General features: G+C 44.5%; 1 protein-coding gene across 8 annotated transcripts in view; it reads left to right on the top strand.

Moving 5' to 3' along the window:
- Nucleotides 1-19,286, top strand: part of crocc (ciliary rootlet coiled-coil, rootletin) — a 99,134-nt gene that overhangs the window by 43,831 nt on the left and 36,017 nt on the right. For all 8 annotated transcript variants that reach the window (XM_087980511.1, XM_087980508.1, XM_087980510.1 and 5 more), the window contains 14 exons: nucleotides 1,800-1,896; nucleotides 2,771-2,875; nucleotides 4,072-4,320; nucleotides 5,895-6,094; nucleotides 6,287-6,469; nucleotides 6,571-6,715; nucleotides 8,520-8,666; nucleotides 9,447-9,677; nucleotides 9,809-10,002; nucleotides 10,982-11,109; nucleotides 13,404-13,573; nucleotides 14,032-14,211; nucleotides 14,647-14,781; nucleotides 17,534-17,677. In XM_087980511.1, coding sequence (XP_087836637.1) covers nucleotides 1,800-1,896; nucleotides 2,771-2,875; nucleotides 4,072-4,320; nucleotides 5,895-6,094; nucleotides 6,287-6,469; nucleotides 6,571-6,715; nucleotides 8,520-8,666; nucleotides 9,447-9,677; nucleotides 9,809-10,002; nucleotides 10,982-11,109; nucleotides 13,404-13,573; nucleotides 14,032-14,211; nucleotides 14,647-14,781; nucleotides 17,534-17,677 — 2,308 coding nt within the window. The remainder of the gene's footprint in view (nucleotides 1-1,799; nucleotides 1,897-2,770; nucleotides 2,876-4,071; nucleotides 4,321-5,894; nucleotides 6,095-6,286; nucleotides 6,470-6,570; nucleotides 6,716-8,519; nucleotides 8,667-9,446; nucleotides 9,678-9,808; nucleotides 10,003-10,981; nucleotides 11,110-13,403; nucleotides 13,574-14,031; nucleotides 14,212-14,646; nucleotides 14,782-17,533; nucleotides 17,678-19,286) is intronic.

The following is a 19,286-nucleotide window of genomic DNA, read 5'->3' on the forward strand; positions in this document are numbered from 1 at the left end:
TTTAATCTTGGTGTTTGCTGCAGAACTCAACACAGCCCTCAGTGTAACTCTGCCTTATATAATTCCTGGTTTAACTGTAATATATACCCACATCTCTTATAACCTGTACTATAGCAATCTAAAAATCTAATCTAAAAGTGGAACACTGCAGAGACTGTGAGTTTGAAGTAATAACAGAAAATATCTGAGAAGCCACAGCACAGACAGAATCTGTGGAGAGAGGTGGAAGGGGGCTATTTTCAACCTGCTGACTTTCTGGGAGTTGAGCACACAGGATGTGTGTGAAAATCTGGGTTTCCTCCTGTGCAGTGGATCTTTGACATCCCAGAATTTCAGCCCAGACAGGATCTCCACCCACAAGTCAATTGGGCACCTTGGCTTGGCTTCGAGTCAGACGGGCTTAATCCGGAAACTGGGAGGGGGGCCTCGCTGACTGAGGTAACGCAAGCAAATACTGTTAGTTCAGTTGGATGGATAGCTGGTTAGCAACTCAGAGCAACGCCAGCAGTCTCGGTTCAATTCCCACATCAACTGAGGTTACCATTACTCCTGAACCTCTTCTCTTCACCTGGCTGTCATGACCTCCAATTAAACATGACTGTCTCTGTAATGAGAGTGGCCCTATGCTCCTTTTGGGGCTATAAGTGACTAACAAGGCATGACATTTTCTTCTTACTCCCATGGGCTCAATGCAATTAATGTAAAAATCAGGCCGGGTTACCTGAGATTTCCTGAGTTTGTTTGCCCTTGGTGGAAAAAAGCAAGACGGTGTGAGAGCAAACCTCTTCACGCAGAGGGCGACTAAGGTCTGGCATGTGCTTCTTGAGAGGGTAATGGAAGCAGGTTCAGGGCATTTTATCTGAAAAGGAAGAATGGGTGGGATTATGGGGAGATGGTGTGAGAATAGCACCAAGTGAGATGCACCTTTGGAGAGCTAGTACAGACCTATGATGGGCCAAGTGGTCTCCTATGCAGTAACATTTCCCAGTGCTGAAATTGTTGAAACCGTTTCCTAAGGGGTTAGTTAGGGCTGGGTGGCTGGTCTGGGTTCAGATACTGCACTCACTGAGGTTATCGTGAAGGATCCCCATTCTCAGCCTTGCCCCTTGCCTGAGGCGTGGTGACCCTTGGGTTAAACTCCGCACTAGCCTCTGTGACTATGGATTTTCACATCTTATTACAACAGCGACTACTCTTTTGAAAGTTGGTCGTTGGCTTTAAAGCATTTTGGAACGTGGAAGTTCAGTAGAAGTATTTTTCAAAATAAAATTTAACACCCTCATCCCCAGGAGGCCTAATTTTAACAATATCCTGCCCGCCCTGATGTTGTCTTTTGGTGCTGATTTAAGTTGTTGTGTTTCAAACACAAAGGCAGCGTGACACCAGCATAACCACCCCTGTCAAGCTCTGCATACTCCCCTCCCCAGGTTTTCCAGCAGGTTGTTCTGGAATATTCCAGTCTGATGCCCCTTTAGTTCCTACCTGCCAAGTGGCTCCCGGTATCCCAATAAGCCCCAGGGTTGGTGTTGCTCTCTCATTCTTTCTTAGGATGTGGGCAAGGCCGGCATGTGTCCCATGTCCCTAGTTGCCCCCTCAAGAAGGTGGTAGTACACTGCCATGTTGAACCACTGCTGTCTACGTGGTGACTGAACACCTACAGTGGTGGTAGAGGGTTACAGGATTTCGGCCCAGTGACACCAGAGGAATGGTGATCTATTTCCAATGATATGCCTGTGGGTGTGAAGCAGTTGTTGACAACGCTGGTTAAACGTGATGTAAACCTGGAGTGTTTCTTCCAGGATCACAGAATTGATGGTGACTGTTGAACGACTGACAACCCAGAATAACGAGAAGGAAAAGACAATCAACAGCCTGAACCAGACAGTGGAGAACCTGGTGGGTGAACAGGGGAAGGAAGGTGGGGGACGATGGATTCAAGCCCTAAATGCAAAACAGAGAAAATGGAAGCAGACCATTTGGCCCTTCCAGCCTGCTCTACCATTCAATGTGATCATGGCTGACTGTCCAACTCGTTACCCTGATCCTACTTTCACCTCATATCCCTTTGATCCCTTTACCCCTAAGAATTATATCTAACATCATCTTGAAAACATTCAATGGTGTGGCCTCAACAGCTTTCCACAGTAGACAAGCAGGAGGCTGGAAGAACACAGCAGGCCAGGCAGCATCAGGAGGTGGAGAAGTCAATATTTCAGGTGTTAACCCTTCTTCAGGACTGGGGGGGGGGGTAGGTGTGAGGGGAACTGCACATAATTCCGCATGCTTCCCACTCTCTGGATGAAGAAATTTCACCTCATCTTGGGCCTCCCCTGGGACTTTAAGCTATGACCCCTGGTTCTATAGTCCCCTGTCATCAGGAATGTCCTTTCTGCAATTATACTGTCTAATCCTGTTAGAATTTTCAAGGCTTCCATGAGAGACCTGCTCAATCTCCTGCAACTCTAAGTAACAGTCTCATGCCACTGAGATGCTTTGATAAAAAGAAAAGAAATAGAACTCTTTCTGTTTCAAGAGGAACTCCAGATTAATATTTAGATGCTCCACTCCAAAAGGAGGTAGCTGGTGCCCATGTCCATATTAATGGTCATTCAACCCATCAGTCCATCCGATTTGATCAAAGGAAAGGATTTATTATACACTGATTCAGAGTGGGTACTGTGCCAAGCTTTTGGTCCTGCACCCCGGTGCTAAATGTACAGGTGCTGTGCTGTGTAGTGAGCGTTGGGTAACAGGCCCTTTGTGCTTACAGGAGTCAAGCCGAGCTGAGACCCAGGATGTTCAGGATGGAGCTGAGATTGAGTCGGTGAAAGCAGAGCTGGAGTCGCTGCATCAAATCCTCAGAGACATCACACAGGTGAGGGCACGAGCTGGAAGTGGATGTCGATTGTATGGGTTATGTGATTCACTTTTACAGGAAGAATAGGAAAGAAGACAGAATGCTCCTGTTGAAGGCGATCCCTGGTTCTTAACATCCGCATGAACAGTTATCCTCATCCCACGTGCCACATCCAGCTCCCAAACACAGCATCTGAGTCCAGCGTGGTGTGTAATACAGGATGACCCTCAGTGGGAGGCTGTGTTGCTCTTTGGCTCTTGACACGCTATGGGGCTTTTCCGCAGCAGACCTGCTTTGATTGGACATCTGTTTTCATTGGGAATCTCTTGAAGAAGATCAAAAACTGATGGAAATTTAAAGTGTTGCCATTCCTATAAAAAGACTCATTTTCACATTTCTAAAAAAAAACACACAGATTGTCTAAGTTAGCTCTAACAAGGTTAGCTAGTGAATATTGCTTTTGAGAATGTTCATCACAGTAGCTCAGTTGGGAAATGCAGCCCCGATTGAGTGGTGGACAGTAATAGAGGGGCTACAATTAGACAATTATACAATTCTTCCTCTTTAGGACAGCAGCAATTCCTATGGGGAAAAGGGGAAAAGAAATCATTAGCCAAATTAGATAGATAATTGATTTATTGAAAAACTATCGAGGCTGCAAGTGCCAAATAGATGACAGTGTAAACAAAACCAGCAGTTATAATTCATAGCATAGATATAAACAGTTGTCAAAAAGAAAATCTGCAAATGATTACACAATTAGGAATTGTATCAGGGAGTAAACAATTACAATCTGTTGGAATTTGAAGGTTTCTTTAATCAACAGAATAAAGTTGAAAGGTCCACTTTTGTTGTATATTTTGTATCGAAATTCATAAGTTTAATGTTGCTATTTTGAGTTCATTAAATTCTCAATAAATTTGCACGCTATTTCAGTTTTATAAAGTGGGGGATTTTAAGCTGCCTTCTGATTGCGTATTTTGCTACTTTAATCTTGACCGATGTTACTGGTTTGGGGGAGATGTATGTAACCCGGGTATATCATGGCAGAGACCCTTCTAACTTGGTAAATCCATGATGTAAATACTTGGACACGTTGCTGAGCTATAGGGTGGCTGATAGATTTTGCAAGCGTCAGGATTATTGACTGTCTGCGGGTTGTCTCAACTTTTTGTAACCATGTGACCAGCGTTACCAAACTCTCCCTTTTGTAGGTGATCATTTCTGACTCTGAAAGTGGGGCTGTGTTCCCAGCCACCGAGGGGACCGGTGAGGTCACGGAAATGGAGTCCTCCCTGTTCAGTCCCTTGGGGCTCACGTCCAGCCTGCGCACTCCGTCTCCACGGCGACGGACCTCTCCCCGCCGCAGCCATTCGCCACGATACAACCTCTCACCAGGATTCTCGGACTCCATGTACTCAGCTGTTCAAACTGCTGTGCAGAAGAGACAACTCCTGATCCAGGTAGAGCCATAACTACAGACCGTGAGGTGCATGATCATGGGACAAATCCAAAATGGAATGACTCTCTGTTGATGTAATGACATAGAATCAGAGAGATGTACAGCATGGAAACAGACCCATCGGTCCAACCCATCCATGCAGATATCCGAACCCAATCTAGTCCCACCTGCCAGCACCCGGCCCATATCCCTCCAAACCCTTCCTATTCATATACCCATCCAAATGCCTCTTAAATGTTGCAATTGTACCAGCCTCCACCACTTCCTTTGACAGCTCATTCCATACATGTACCACCCTCTGTGGGAAACATCATTCAAAAATATTATTCTTCTGTCAAGAGATGACAGGATTGAAAGAAATTTTGTCTCCTATTATCTAAAGAAAAATGTACTACCATTGGAGGCAGTCCAGAAAAGGTTCACTATAATGATCCCAAGGTATAGAGGGACTATCTTATGAGGTGAAGTTGAGTAGATTTAGACTGTAGTCATTGAGATATAGAAGAATGAGAGGCAACCTTCTTGAAACATGAGATTATTAGAGGATTTAATCATAGAATCCCTCCAATGTGGAAACAGGCCCTTCAGCCCAACAAATCACACCGACCCTCTGAAGATCACCCACCCCAACCCATTCTCCTACATTTACCCCTGACTAATGCACCTAACCGACACATCCTTGAACACTGTGGGCAATTTAGCATGGCCAATTCACTTAACCTGTACGTCTTTGGATTGTGGGAGGAAACTGGAGCACCCGGAGGAAACCTGCACAAACACGGGGAGAACATGCCAACTCCAGATGGACAGTCGCCCGAGGCCGGAATCAAACCGGGTCCCTGATGCTGTGAGGCAACAGTGGTAACCACTGAGCCACCGTGCTGCCCCAAATGCAGAAAGGTTGTTTTTCCTCCTGGGAGAGTCTAGGATCAGAGGACATAATCTCAGAAGAAAGGGTTGCATATTGAAGACAACGATGAGGACAAATTTCTCCTCGCAGACCGTTGTGAATCTGTGAAATCCTTTACCTCAGAGGGATGTAGAGGCTGGGTCTTTAAGGACATTCAAGGCTGAGACAAACAGGTTTTTAATCAGTAAGGGAATTGAGGGTTTGGGGGAATTGACAGGGAAGTGGAGTTGAAGATTATCAGGTCAGCTGTGATCTCATTGCATAGCGGGGCAGACTCGATGGGCTGAATGGCCTTCCTCAGCTCCTGTGTCTCATTATGTCCTAGCATATTCAGTTCAGTATTCTCTCCTGAGGGTGTTGACTGTTACTGGAGATCAAGAATCCCCTTTTACATTTAACCCAGATATCCACTAGACCCTTTAGTAACTATTCAGCCGTGGAAGGCACCATGGCTAAGCCTCCCCTTCCCAGCACGTGGTTTACAGCAGAATTCAGAACCAGCAATCTCATTCAATTCCACCTCTGGGACTCCAGAACAAAAAGGTTACTTGCCAGTGCAGGAGACACAGCCTGCACCCTGTGAGATCTCTCTCTGAGAGCAGCACATCGCTCCCCGATCACTCCTGAAACATTTTGGTCGTGGGTTTTTGTGTTTCCTCTGACAGGAGCTCCGAGGAAGGTACGAGGTGTGTCAGGAGTCAGTGGCTGCCCTGAAGAAGCAGTTGGGTGACAGTGAGAATGAGCGTCGGGCCCTGGACCAGCAGATACTGAAGCTCAAGGAGGAGACTGAGGACTCAGTGCGAGCCAAGGATGATGCCAAACGTGACGCCAACCGTTTTCGCTCCTCTGCTGACCTGCTTGGAAGGTGAGTGTGTACACTTCTCTCTCTCTCGGTAAATTATTTCTGCCGACTTTCTCTGCGTTTCTTTGGATCTCGATTTCTTTGAATCACTTTCTTGCTTTTGGTGCAGTCGGTAATTTGATGCCGTAAACTCCGTCGCCCCGTCCCTTCCTCTCTCCCTCTAATTGCTCCGGTCCACCTCTCTCTTTCTGAAAGCGAGAAGTCAAACTTGGAGAAGTCTATTCAGTCCCTGCAGCTGCAGATCGAGACGGTGCAGCAGGAGAACGAGAAACTGCAGCTGGCCAACGGAGAACTTCAGCGGCAGAGGGACAACCTGGAGGATGAGAAGGAGGACATTTTGAAGGACAAGGCGAGGGCGCAGAAGGAGATCGAACGTGGGTGAGTGAGGCTCAGCATGCTGGGCCAGGAGGTATTTCAGAATTGAAGCCAGGCCCACAGCCTGACCTTCCTAAATTTGCATCTGCTTTCCTCCCCAACAGCCACAAAATGATCGAACAGATGGAAGTCAAGAATTCGAGTATGAGAAAGGAGTTGGTGCTGGTGAAGGAGGCCTTGAGCAAGGCAGCACTGGATAAGGAAGTGCTGGAAAGTGAGAAGGCAGGAACTGAAGAAGCTCTAAGCAAGGTACGTTTGCGCAAAGGGAGAGTAAAATCACAACCAAACAATAAATAGTGAGGAAACGTGGTGATGGTTTTTCTCCTTCAGTTCTCATCTCCCTCTCTGGAAGTTGCCAATTCAAGTTAAAATAAAGTTTCATAGTCCATTGGTCACAGGTCCTGTCTGGTGATAGTGAGCAGGAACCCTGGCTGATTCTTCCTTCTCCAACCCTGAGCTTCTGTTCTCAGTTAGTAAACGTGGATGAGATCAGCTATCGGAGCATAGATTTGGGGTCACCTCTGGAATCCTTTGAGTAATGTGTACATCTGAGTGACAAACCAGGGGTTGGAATGACCTATTAAAGCACTGTGACTCTATCACACAATTGTCACAGAATAGCACAAGGCCATTTGGCCCATCGAATCTGCACTGGTTCTTTGAAGGAGCAGTTCCATCTTGTGTCTTTCCCTGGGTTTTCTGTCTGTAATGTTCTTTGTATTTAGATTACAACCCAACTCTCTCTTGAATACCTGATTGAATCTGCCTCCACCACTCTCTGAGGCAGCCCATTCCAGATCTTAAACATTCAAGGCAAGAAAACGTATTTACTCATTTCTCCATTGTTCCTTTTGCCAACTACCAAAGATTTCTGTCCCTTGTGCCTTCTAACAATGGGCACAGTTTTACCCTAACTTGTCTGTCCAGAACTCTCATAATTTTAAATATTGCTACCAAATCGCCCTTTAACCATCTCTTTCCCAAGCAAAGCTGTCCCACCCTCTCCAACCTATCGATCTAACTATCGTTCCTTATTTGTGGAATCATCCTATTGAATCTTTTCTGCACCCTCTGTAATGCTTTCATATTTTTTCCTGAAGTCAGGCATCTCTAAGCTTTTCTGAAGTTTACTTGTCCACTGACCTCTGACATAGACTGGAGTTAACCTGCAATACTGGAGCAGGAATCTTGCTCATTTGTAAGCTGAAGTCATGTTCACACTGAAAGAGCAACTAAAATCTGATACCTTCTCTAACATTCCCAAAACTTGTTTCAGTGATTGAGTAGCTCGTGTAAACATTCCTGGACTCCTCAATGCTGGGTCAGTTGATAATTTTAAATCTGAGTCAGATAATGTTTTAAAAACTGGAACAACTGCGAATGCTGTAAGTCAGAAACAAAAACCGCGATTGCTGAAAAAGCTCAGCAGGTCTGGCAGCATCTGTGGAGAGAAATCAGAGTTAACATTTCAGGTCGAGTGACCCTTCCTCAGTTCTGAAACACTCCACCTGAAATGTTAACTCTGATTTCTCTTGTTAGATAATCTTTTGTTGAACAAAGGTATTAGGGAATATGGGTCAAATACAAGTGTATAAAGTTAGGCCACAGATCAGCCATGATCTCCTTGAATAGCGAAACAGGCTCGAGAGGCTGAATGGCCTACTCTTGTTCCTGTGCTTGGCCAGAGTAATAGTTTCAGGAATTGTTTTTTTTTGCTGGTATCTATTTTTAGCAACTGGGTAACTGTGTGCGCTGTGTGAATGAGTGTGACCATGGAGACAGTAGAAAGAGTGTGTTGTGAGCAGAAATCCCAGCCAGCCCAGACTCCGACATGTCAGAAAAACACAAAGGAAGAAAATCCCTCACCTACGGGACTGAATGCTCCCTTGGTGTCACCTAAATGGAGTTGTGCGTGTGGTGGAGTGGAATCTGATGGCATATTCTCCTGGCTTCGCTGTTTACAATGAGTAAGTGCGAGTATAAAGTGTGGATTGTTCGGCATTTTGGGATTGTGCCAGATTAAATGGTGTTGGTCCTGCTTGTTCCTCCCAAGGTGGAGGCTGCAAATGCTGAGATGGAGCTCATCCTGAACAAGCTGAGGACAGAGCAGGCTTCCCTCCGGGATTCTCTGACGAAAATGAGCGCCTTCAACGAGGGTCTGGCCCAGGACAAAGTGCAGCTGAACAAGATCATCCTGGAGGTAAGAAGGCAGAAAACCGAGCCTCCAAACCTCAACATGTGCGCGCACACAACACATAACATGCGCACAGTACAAGCGCACAATGCAAAACACGCAGAGCACATGCACAACACTCGTACACACGATGCACACAACACACAGCACTCACAATACATAGCACACAACACACAGTGTACAACACAGGTGCACAGCACCCGCGCACAACACAAAACACTGCACATGCGCACAACACACACCTAGCACACAATGCAAGTGCACAACACATGCACACAACATGTGTGCACAATGCATTTACACAGAACATGTGCCCAACACACGTGCACAGCACATAACACACACATCACGTGTGCACAATGCACTCACAACACAAAACACATGTACAGCACATATGTACAACACACATGCACACCACACATGCACACTTCACACATGCACAATACACAGCACCCAATCCATACGCATACGCACATTCTTTCTGAGCAGTTTCGGAGGGTGGTGATCAGATGCAGAAAGCCAGCTTATTTTCCCTTCCCTAACCAAGGGACACTAAAGCCAACTGCACAATCCCCATTGCTGCTCCAGCTCAGGTCCACCAACAGACTCTAGTAGAACCTCAGACCGTTCTGACGCAGAAGGTTCAGTTCCACATTGAGCAGTGCAACTGACCACTGACCCACCAAAGGAGCTCCCCCTTCAGGAAGTTGTCAGAGTAACCACAGACGGATGTGAGCTCCCGAGCACCTCTTTAGTTAAACTCTTTTACTCTTTGCTGTCTTGTAGCTGGAAGATGAGAAGGCCACTCTGCTGGGACAGAAGAAAGAAGTTGAACAGGAAAAGGCCTCGATCCGCGATGAGTTAGTGCGACTGGAACAAGAGAAGCTGGACCTGCACACTGAACGTCATGGCCTCGACCACTCCCTGCAACTCGTGGAGCAGAGCCGGGAGAGGCTGGAGCAGGACCTGCTGACGTACCAGCGGGACAAGGGGGAGCTGCAGGGTCAGCTTGGACAGGTAGAGAAACTACTGCTATAAGCCATCCCTCTGCCAGATTAGCAACAATAGTGTAGAGTTGCACGGTGAGCCACCCTTAACATATGTAAGGCCCACGACAGCACTCAGATCCTCTCTTTGTTTTCCGTCAGGTGACCCGGCAGAAGAACAGCTTGGCAGAGGAGCTGCATGAGGCTCGCTGTGAGATTGAACGCAACAGCGAGTCGTTGTTCCGAGCTGCCAAAGAAAAGGAAGAAGTGACCAGGGAGAAGGCGAATCTGGTGGTTCAGCTCACAGCTTCCGAGCGTGAGAATAGGGCACTGGCAGATGAAGGGGCTGCTCTCAGGTAGGTGCAATCCCAGCTTGATGCTGGGAATAAAGAGAAGTGGCATACTTGCTTATCCATGAACAAGGAAAGGTATAGGTGAAGCACTGTCTCATGGACCTCACACCCCGCAATGTAACCAACGCTGATATAAATCACACCCCTCACAATAACCTTCTCTGATATAACCCACACCCCTCACTGTAAACCTCTCTGTTATAAACTATACCCCTCAGTGTGAGCCCACACCCCTCACTGTGACCCTCTGTGATGTAACCCACACCCCTCACTGACCCTCCCTGATATAACCCACACCCCTCACAGTATCCCTCTCTTATATAAGCCACATCCCTCACTATAACCCTTCTGATATAAACTGCACCCCTCATTGTGACCCTCTCTGATATAAACCGTACCTCTCACTGTGACCAATGCTGATACAACCGCACCCCTCTCTGTGACCCTCACTAACACTCTGATATAATCCAGATCTCCAACCATAACAATCTCTGAAATATCCCATATCCCTCAATATAATAACTCTAATATGTCTTATACTCCTCAGCGTATTACTCTGATATACCCCACATAACACCCTCTGATATGCCACATGCACTTCAGTGTAGCAGTCTGATATTTTTTGTTTTTGTTTATTCATTCATGGGATGTATTCTCTGCCAGTTAGGCAGCATTTACCGCCCACCAGTTAAACGTCAACCACATTGCTGAGAGTCTGGAGTCACGTAAGGACCAGACTGAGTCAGGATTTCCTTCCCTTAAGAGCACTAAATTTATTTCATGATAATCAACATTAGAATAACACTTTATTTCAGACTTTTTTTGACTAAATTCAGATTCCACAATCTGCCATGATGGGATTCGACCCCATGACCAGAGCATTAAACTGGGCTTCTGGATAACTAGTCCAGTGACATTGTCACTGTACCACCAACTCCCTGATATACATCCCAGTCTCTGACTGTATCTCTCATCATGTCAGGTCTGAGAAGGAGGCTCTGGAGACCACCTTGTTTGATACTCAGCAGCAGCTGGCAATCCTGGAGGCACGGAAAGAGCAGCTTCATGGCGAGAATCAGACTTTGCTTGTGGCTAAAGAGGCTCTGCAAGGTAAGACGCTCAGAAGAGGAGTGACTCAGCGGAATTACAGCATAAACTGTGGCAATTCATACAAGTTAGGAATGGTTACAGCACAGACAGAAGTCATTCCTCTGTTGAGGAATGTTCTCATTCTCTGATCATGTCACGCCAATGTCCTTTCCACCAAGCGTGAAAATTGGTTCTGTTCAGATAATAATACAATTTTTTTTTTGTAAACAGCTAGTGATTCTGCCTCCACCATCTCCTCAGCCAGGGCCTTCACCACTCATATCAATAAAATGATTTTTTCCTCTTATTGCCTTTTTTTTTTTGTCAGTCACCTTAAATCGCTGTCCTCCATTTCCTGATCCTGTTGTTGCAGGAACAGTTTCTTCCCATCTTCTTTGTGCAGAGGACATCTTGGGGCCCAGTGACGAGCTTCCCTGGCTCTCAGCCAGAGGCTCTGGGTCAGCAAGGCCCAGAGTGGGACTTGAATCGAGGTGCATTGATAATGTGGTCAAATCAATTTGATGATCAGTCTGGTAATCCTTCGTTTCACCAATGGCAGACGTTAAGCGTGAGAGAGTCTCCTGGGCAGTCATATTTGATGCAGACAGGACTGTTCAAGATATAGCCTCTGATGACATTCTAGTAACCTGCTCCAGGACTAACGGTCTAGGGAAACAGGTGTAAGCGTGTACTTTGTCTATCACCGATAAGACTGTCCAGACCTAGAAGATCATAAGACATAGGAGCAGAAATAGGCCATTCAGCCCATCAAGATCACTCCATCAGATAATGAGATTATGGCTGATCTGATCCTGAAATCCACTTTCCTGCCATTTTTCCCATTCCCTGTATGTAGAAATCTGTCTATTTCAGCCTTGATTATAATTATCGACCAAATCTCGACAGCCTTCTGTGGTCAAGAATTCCACACCTTTCTGAGAGAAAAAATTTCCTCTTCATCTTGGTCATTAATGGGTGACTTTGTACTCGGAGATTTTGACCTCTGGTCATAGACTGTCCCATTAGGCAGAACACCCTCTCTGTACCCAGCGTATCAAGCCTCCTCATAATCCTACATGTTTCTTAATTGGAAAACTCCTAATTTCTAAACTGCGTATCCAGTCCATTTCGGAATCTTTTGTTTCAATAAGGTCAACTCTTGTTCCAAACAGTATAGATCCAACCTGCTCAACTTTCCCTCATCAGACATCGCCATTGTTAAAGGAATGCATTTAGACTCTGTCCGAATTGACCCTCCCTCCGAATTGACCCTCCATGTTTTTGAACAGTTTGGGTAAAACTGTATTGAAGTGGTAAATTCCAGTCCCTCTCCCAACACTCACCATTCATCAATCGTTCATTTGGACAGCTCACAGGAAGTTTCGCCAAAGGCTGGAGTGTAGGTCCGAGGTTTAAGCTGTTTGGCAGACTTTGGCTAGCTTTCCTGGTGACCTGTTAACATCAGCACAGGGAATGGGAAGTAAAGTCACTAAGGAATCCTGCTCCTCATTAACATGGAGTAACTGCTAAAGGAGGTCCATGTGGCAGGATGTCAGCTGAAAGCAGGGACCAGCTCAGTTTCAGTGTTCCCACGTCACCATCTCTTCTCTTTTTATCGTATCAGTCAAAAGGTGTGGCGCTCGGAAAGCACAGCCAGTCAGGCAGCAGCTGAGGGGCAAGAGAGTCAACGTTCCGAGCATAAGCTGTTCAGCTTGAAACGTCGACTGTCCTGCTCCTCAGATGCTGTCTGACCAGCTGTGCTTTTCCAGTGTCACACTTTTTGACTTCGATCTCTAGCATCTGCAGTCCTCACTTTCTCCTTTATAGTCTCAGTCTAGGCTCATAGATGGTGATGGTTTGAGCAACGCAGGGTTGCAGGGTGGAAGGCTGAGGTATTACAGGCCATCAGTGGAACTGTATCCAATATCCAATTGGATGAGTGATTCATAACCCAGGTTAATGCTCTGGGAAATGGGTTCAAACCTCTCACAATTTAAATTCAATTAATAAATCATGAATATAAAGCTAATTTAGTAATAGTGAGCATAACAAATATCATCGATTATTGTGAATTATCTGTCTGCCTTACTAATGTTCTTTAACAATAAGAAATCTGCCTTCTCTCCCTGGCCCAGCCTACATGTGAATCTCGGCCAGCAATGTTGAATCTCAACTGCCCCTCAAAGTCAATGAGGGGTGGGCAGCAACAAATGCTAGTCAACATCCACATGAAAGAATAAACGAAAAGCCCCCACTGTCCCAGCCTGTTAAGTGACCACACTCATGACCTGAGCCCAATTCTGTTTGTGCTTTAGTTGAGAATAACCGTGTACGGAAAGACATGGAGATGGAGAGGACCAAGGCAGAGCGAGACAAGGAGCTCCTCACCCAGAAACTCTCCCAAACCGAGCACGAAGCACAGGCCACTCTGAGAAAGGAACAGACGGCCCACGAGGAGGATGTGGATCGACTGCAGCAAGAGAAGGTAATGGGGACGGTAGTGCTCGGGAGCACAATAAGGCCTTCTTTCATTGGAAGTAGTGACTGATGTGTCTCCCTGGACCTCAACTGGAAAATGTTATCCACTGAGCTGGGGTACCCTGTGCTTCCATCCGCTGACTGACCCTGAGCTCGCTGGATAGCTGATGGACTGTGATAGTTAACTGTGACTCACTGGTTAGTGAGAGGGACTTCCACTGCTGATCACAGGCATGGCCGGTCTTTGTAAAAACTGGATGTTTGGTCATAGCAGACAAAGAATTGCACAATTGCACTGTGTTGCCTTCTGCAGTTAAATAGTCTTCTTGCCTGAAAGTCTAGGCTCAGATATGAGGGTCAACTGTGTCGGTGAAGCGGCAAGAGGGTGACTGATGCCACGGGGCATCACAGCCCAGTGTGGGTGGGCTCATTAATGAAGAGGCTGTATCCAATCCTTTGTTACAGGAAGCCTTGCGTCTGAGGCTGGAAGAGGAGCAGGAGGAGATTATCCATCAGCTGAAGCAGGAGCGAGAGGAGTTTTGTGCTCGCTTTGAAGTTGAGAAGGAAGAGTTAAATGAAGAGATCACGGCTCTGCAGCAGGAGCGCGATGAGACATTGCTGCTGGCTGAGAACGAGAAACAGCAGGTAGGTGAAAGACAAGGGGGTCTCTCATCCCCACCCCTTCATCATCCTGCCCACTCACACTCACCCACTCAGAGCCACCGTAGTGATTGAATGAAGGATGTTCATTGGCAATGACCTGCTGGGATTCTGAGTGGCAGTGCACAGTGGCCAACAGCCTGCTGCTGAGTTTTCTCAGCTTTGTCCCCACATGTCCTTTGTGTTTGTCCTGTATGTATTTCCTTACTGAAGCAAACCAGGTGTTACACTGTTCATTGATATCCTGGGTAATGCGGGAATTATTTGACCTGGGTATTCAACTTCAGTTTCACAGCTTGAAAGTCCATTGTAACAGCAGCCCCTGTCCCCCGGCTGTTTAATTAAGAGACTCTTACTGGGTGGTGACTGCTCCAGACTCCTTCCTGTCGCAGTGTCTAATTATTTGGTCTCTCTCGACAGATCCTGTCCTTGAAGGAGTCAGAGAAGGCGATTCTCTCCGAGAAGCTGACCAATACTCAGCGTGAGCTCAACGCTATTTCAATGGACCTGGAGCAGCTGAGGCGGGATACAAACAGCCGGCATGAACAAGACAGAGTACGTATTGTCAGCTCCACCTACTGAGCAACATTACTGTGCCTGATCAGTTACTGAAAGAGGATTATCCCAGTGCTGAAACAATACCATTCACGGATGGCAAAGCTTCACACAACCTTGAACTTAGCTAAGATCCAAGTTAACATTATTCAAGGTTAAGATGAGTAAGTCAGGAGTGGGTGTGAAAAGTACAAACAGAAACTTTTTGTATGCACGCACGTGCACATGCTCACACACACACGCACGTACACAATGTATTTCCAGAGACACAGACCTCTATAAACTCTCACTTGCGCACACTCTGTCAATATTGGGAAAGGAATCAACCTTGCACAGACCCAGGAGAAGTCCTTGTCATCAAGCGATTTCGATGTTTGAGGAGAACTGAGTCAGTGCCTTCAAGGCAAGAGAGTTCAGCACAAAATCATTGCCCCATCCATTCCTTTGCTGCTGACCTAATAAACAATGTTTATAATCAGTTATGCAATTTGCATCCTGAACAAACATGTACATGATCATGTCAATCCAGAATTCAAAACACGCATGTTTCTTTTGCTTTTTCTTTTCTGAACATTCATCTGTCAGAGCAACAGGCAGATCCCCAATGATGCCTAAATTTGAGAGATATGCGTATATGTATATGTCAATGGTATGTTATGTACATATGTGTACAATGGTATGTGCACACATACGCAAACATTCAAATAATTTGATATCTATGGAGACTGTTACACTTGAAAGAGAAATTTGAATTTCCAGTTATTGTTTGAAAGAATAACATGACAAGGTTTTACGTTTTAAAACTTTTACTGTAACAATTGACTAAAGAAAACACTTTGAACTAATTTTTTTAGGAGGGGACTTAAACATTAAGTTACAGCAACAGACATTTTGCTCTATACTTACCCGACATTATGCTCTCTGCAGCAAATAGTCCACAGTTGCTCCCAGCTTCCAAGGTGTTTCTCCCTTTTCACTTTTCCAGACAAATAATTTCTAACCTCAGAACTGGCCTTCAGTGTGGATTATATTATAGATTCCTTCTTTCCAGGCCTAAGCTCAGCAAATCTTTCACCTGCCTTTAAATATTACTGAAGCCTGTCTTCAAACTCCCACTTGCATTCTGTGTGCGCAACAGCAGGAGTAATGTTTTCTCTACTTCAGGTGCAGGACTGGCTAGCTCCAATTCCTACTCCGTCTTCAGATGCCAAACCAAACTCTGTGATATTCATGGATTCATATGGAAGTCTCTATCTAAATTTAAAATTGGCTTCTCTGCCCTTTGCCCAAGGAATGGTAAATACGTCAGCCTTATAATGGGGTCCAATTATTACTAAATGTTTACCCAATTTTCCTTAATCTTAGAAATAAATGGATGGTTTACAGCAAAGCCCTTTGCAACCTGATATCTATAATATTTTTTGGGACCTTGGGAAGCTCGGAATATCCTCATTGTAAACTGAGAGGCTACTGCTATTGTCTCCAAATGTACTAACCTTGTATTTTTTCCTCAGTAAATTAATTCCAGCTTTCCTTTGATCTGTATCAAATCACACCAACCAGGCTTCCTGTCAGGCAGGTTGCAGACAGGGTAATGTGGTTAAAGAATAGAAAAAAAGAGAAGCCATCTTATCATTATCATGGTTCATTTTTCTTGAGGGAGAAAAGTGTTATGAAGATGTGGGCGTACTGTACCTTTAAGAGAGTTAAAAGCTTGCAGAACTACCTGACAGTACCAGGTGTCTTGAACAGGGTATACTGTAACATGTGGTTCAGTAGCTAGTGTAGCTGGTTGCCTAGAAACAACAAAACAAATTTGAATTAGACCAATCAGTTTAAATTAGACCCCGAAAAATACCAAATTCCAATCAAGTTTGAATTTAGTATACTGACAATCTTAAAAGCCAATGACACAATTCGATGCTTTGACTGAAGAAAATTGAACAGTTCGGAGGAGAACTGCCAAGCCAACAACATCTGCAGACTGCCTGGAGAATAGCTCTCTCTTAAAGGTACCTTTATCAATCAGTAACCTGTGAAGCAGAAATCCCCAAGAAGAAGAAGATTCAACATCTGGCTGATTTTTGAAAAGTTGAATTTTGGTAAATCTTAATCAGAGGTTTTATCGGACTAGTATTATAGAAGGGAAAATAAAAGATAGGTTAGACGAAGGAGTTGTAAACAGTTGTTAGTTAATTCTTCTCTGTTATACTTTAATAAATAAAGTTGTTACTTTTACTTTAACTAGTTCTTGGCCTCTCGAATTTTCACAGATTACTGCACAGGATAAATCTCTGTGTTACTGGTTTAAATTAAGCAGGAGGGTTTATCCCGTGTCGTAACACATAGTCCTCTTCATTTTTTGTTGTTACAGTCTCAGAATGTAATAATCACATAAATATCATAGTTATAATAAATTCTCAATCACTGACTGGAAAAAGCACACAGACATAGACACCCACTCTCACAAAAATGTATAGAAAAGCACATGCAAAATTTCCAATACTGTGTGACAAAGTCACTCAGATGAATATGGGTCAGGAGCCATGTGTGATGAGTTGACAAGTCTATTTTGAACTCCCACTGTGAATGCAATTGTGAGACTTTATTCCTGATCCACACGTGCAGGAGGGGTTGCTTTGTCCTGACTGCTTTTATTTATCGTTCTGTGTCTCTGGGAAGGCTGATGTTGGTCCTCTGTTTCAGGTCGTGTACTCAGCCTGTGTCACTTCCTGTCTTTCATTTCCTGCAGAGCCAAATTAATAATTTGACATTGGAGTTGAAGAATTTCCACACTCAATTTGAAGAAGCTGTCGCTGCCCACCAGCAAGAGATGAAAACACAGAATGAACAAGCCAAGGACCTAATGAAACAGCGTGAAGCTGCCCTCCGAGAGGTTGGTACACACTAGATAAAGGGCCAAATCCATGCAAAGCCTCGTAAGTCTTTTCACTAATCATACCCATACTATTGGGAGTTTTAGAATTTTACAGTCCAGTAAAGGCCATTTGATCCATTGAATTTGTCCTGGCTCTCTGAAAGTTTCCTCCTAACATATCTCTGACTGGCCCTCATACCCTTTATTTAAGAAACCCACACTTATGCACTTTGCTTCTTAAAACTATAATGGGTTCTGTTTCACTGCTTTTTCTTTAGAATGTCAGTATCACATGGGGACATTGACTAAAAAATATTGATATCATTTTGCGTTTTTTAAAAATTTAAGACTTTCAATCATTTAGTTACCCATAGATTTTCTAGATTTCCTTGATTCAGATCCTGTTAATTTTGAACAGAAACGTCTCTTGATACTTTTTGTTCAGGTGGAATGAGCCCCATTTTGTCCTGTCTCCTCCTGTTCATCCCTAATGTCATTTAACTGGTTAGTCCAGCACCTTCCCCATTGTCTTGCCTCTTCTGAAGGCAGTCAATTAAAACTGACCGCACATTCTAATTTTGGCGGTATGATCATTTTGATAACCTGTTACTACAGGGTATCTTGTTTTTTTTTATACTAAACTGTACCTGTATAAAACCTAGAAACCTACACTTGAGTTGACAGTTGAGAAAAATTGCCGTTAAAATTTGAGAGATTAAAGTTTATAAATCCTGAACTCTACAAAGTCCTGCAGCCCCATATCACTTCGAAGGTATCAGTGCTCATCTCATTTAGCCCTTATCAACATTCCAGATTTTAATCACACTACTATGAGTGGCCAAGACCTAAAGTGTGGAATTCCCTCTCCAAACCTCTCTGCCTCCTAGCTTTATTTTCATCTTTAAGACATTTCTTCAAATCTACCTCTTTGGTTGTGTTTCAGCCGTCTGCTTTAACCTCACCTTCTGTGGCTTTGTTTAATCTTTGGTTGTTGATAGTCCTACAGAACACTTCAGAATGTTTATTAGGTCAAAGGTGCTACATAATTACTAGAAGCTTAACGTCCTTGCTAAATTTTAATTTAAAGAAAAGCCACAGTGTGGCCTCTCCTTATTCATCAGCTCAAACTGCTTTACTTCATGTTTTCCTCATGTCTATTCCTAATTCATGTCTATCTGCTGAATCTCTAAATCTGTTTAAGGTCTCCTGTAATTGTATATATTCCTTTTACACAGCGACCTCTATTCTCTGCTTATTTTGATATTGTGTCCCCTTTACCCAAATCCAGATGAATTACTTAGGAGAAGAACAATACACCCAACCTCTAGCTCTCTGTATCACACTCACTGACACTATTGTCTGTTTTCTGTCATTTAATCCACACCTTGTCACGTTGCGTACTCTCTTTAATACAGTCTGCCTTCCCTTTAGCAAGATTTGGCAATTCTCTCATTTTTGCTCACCAAAATTTGCAATGTGCAAATTCTGACTGTCGTAGAGTCTTGCAGTAGTGCAGCATGGAAACAGGCCCTTCGGTCCAACTCATTGATGCTGATCAGATATCCTAAATTAATCTAGTTTCATTTGCCCATATCTGTCTAAACTCTTCCTTATTCATGTACCCACC

The sequence above is a fragment of the Chiloscyllium plagiosum genome, unplaced genomic scaffold (genome assembly GCF_037043375.1).
Source record: "Chiloscyllium plagiosum isolate Xiang-an unplaced genomic scaffold, Cpla_swu_hap1 HiC_scaffold_37, whole genome shotgun sequence".
Taxonomy (NCBI): domain Eukaryota; kingdom Metazoa; phylum Chordata; class Chondrichthyes; order Orectolobiformes; family Hemiscylliidae; genus Chiloscyllium; species Chiloscyllium plagiosum.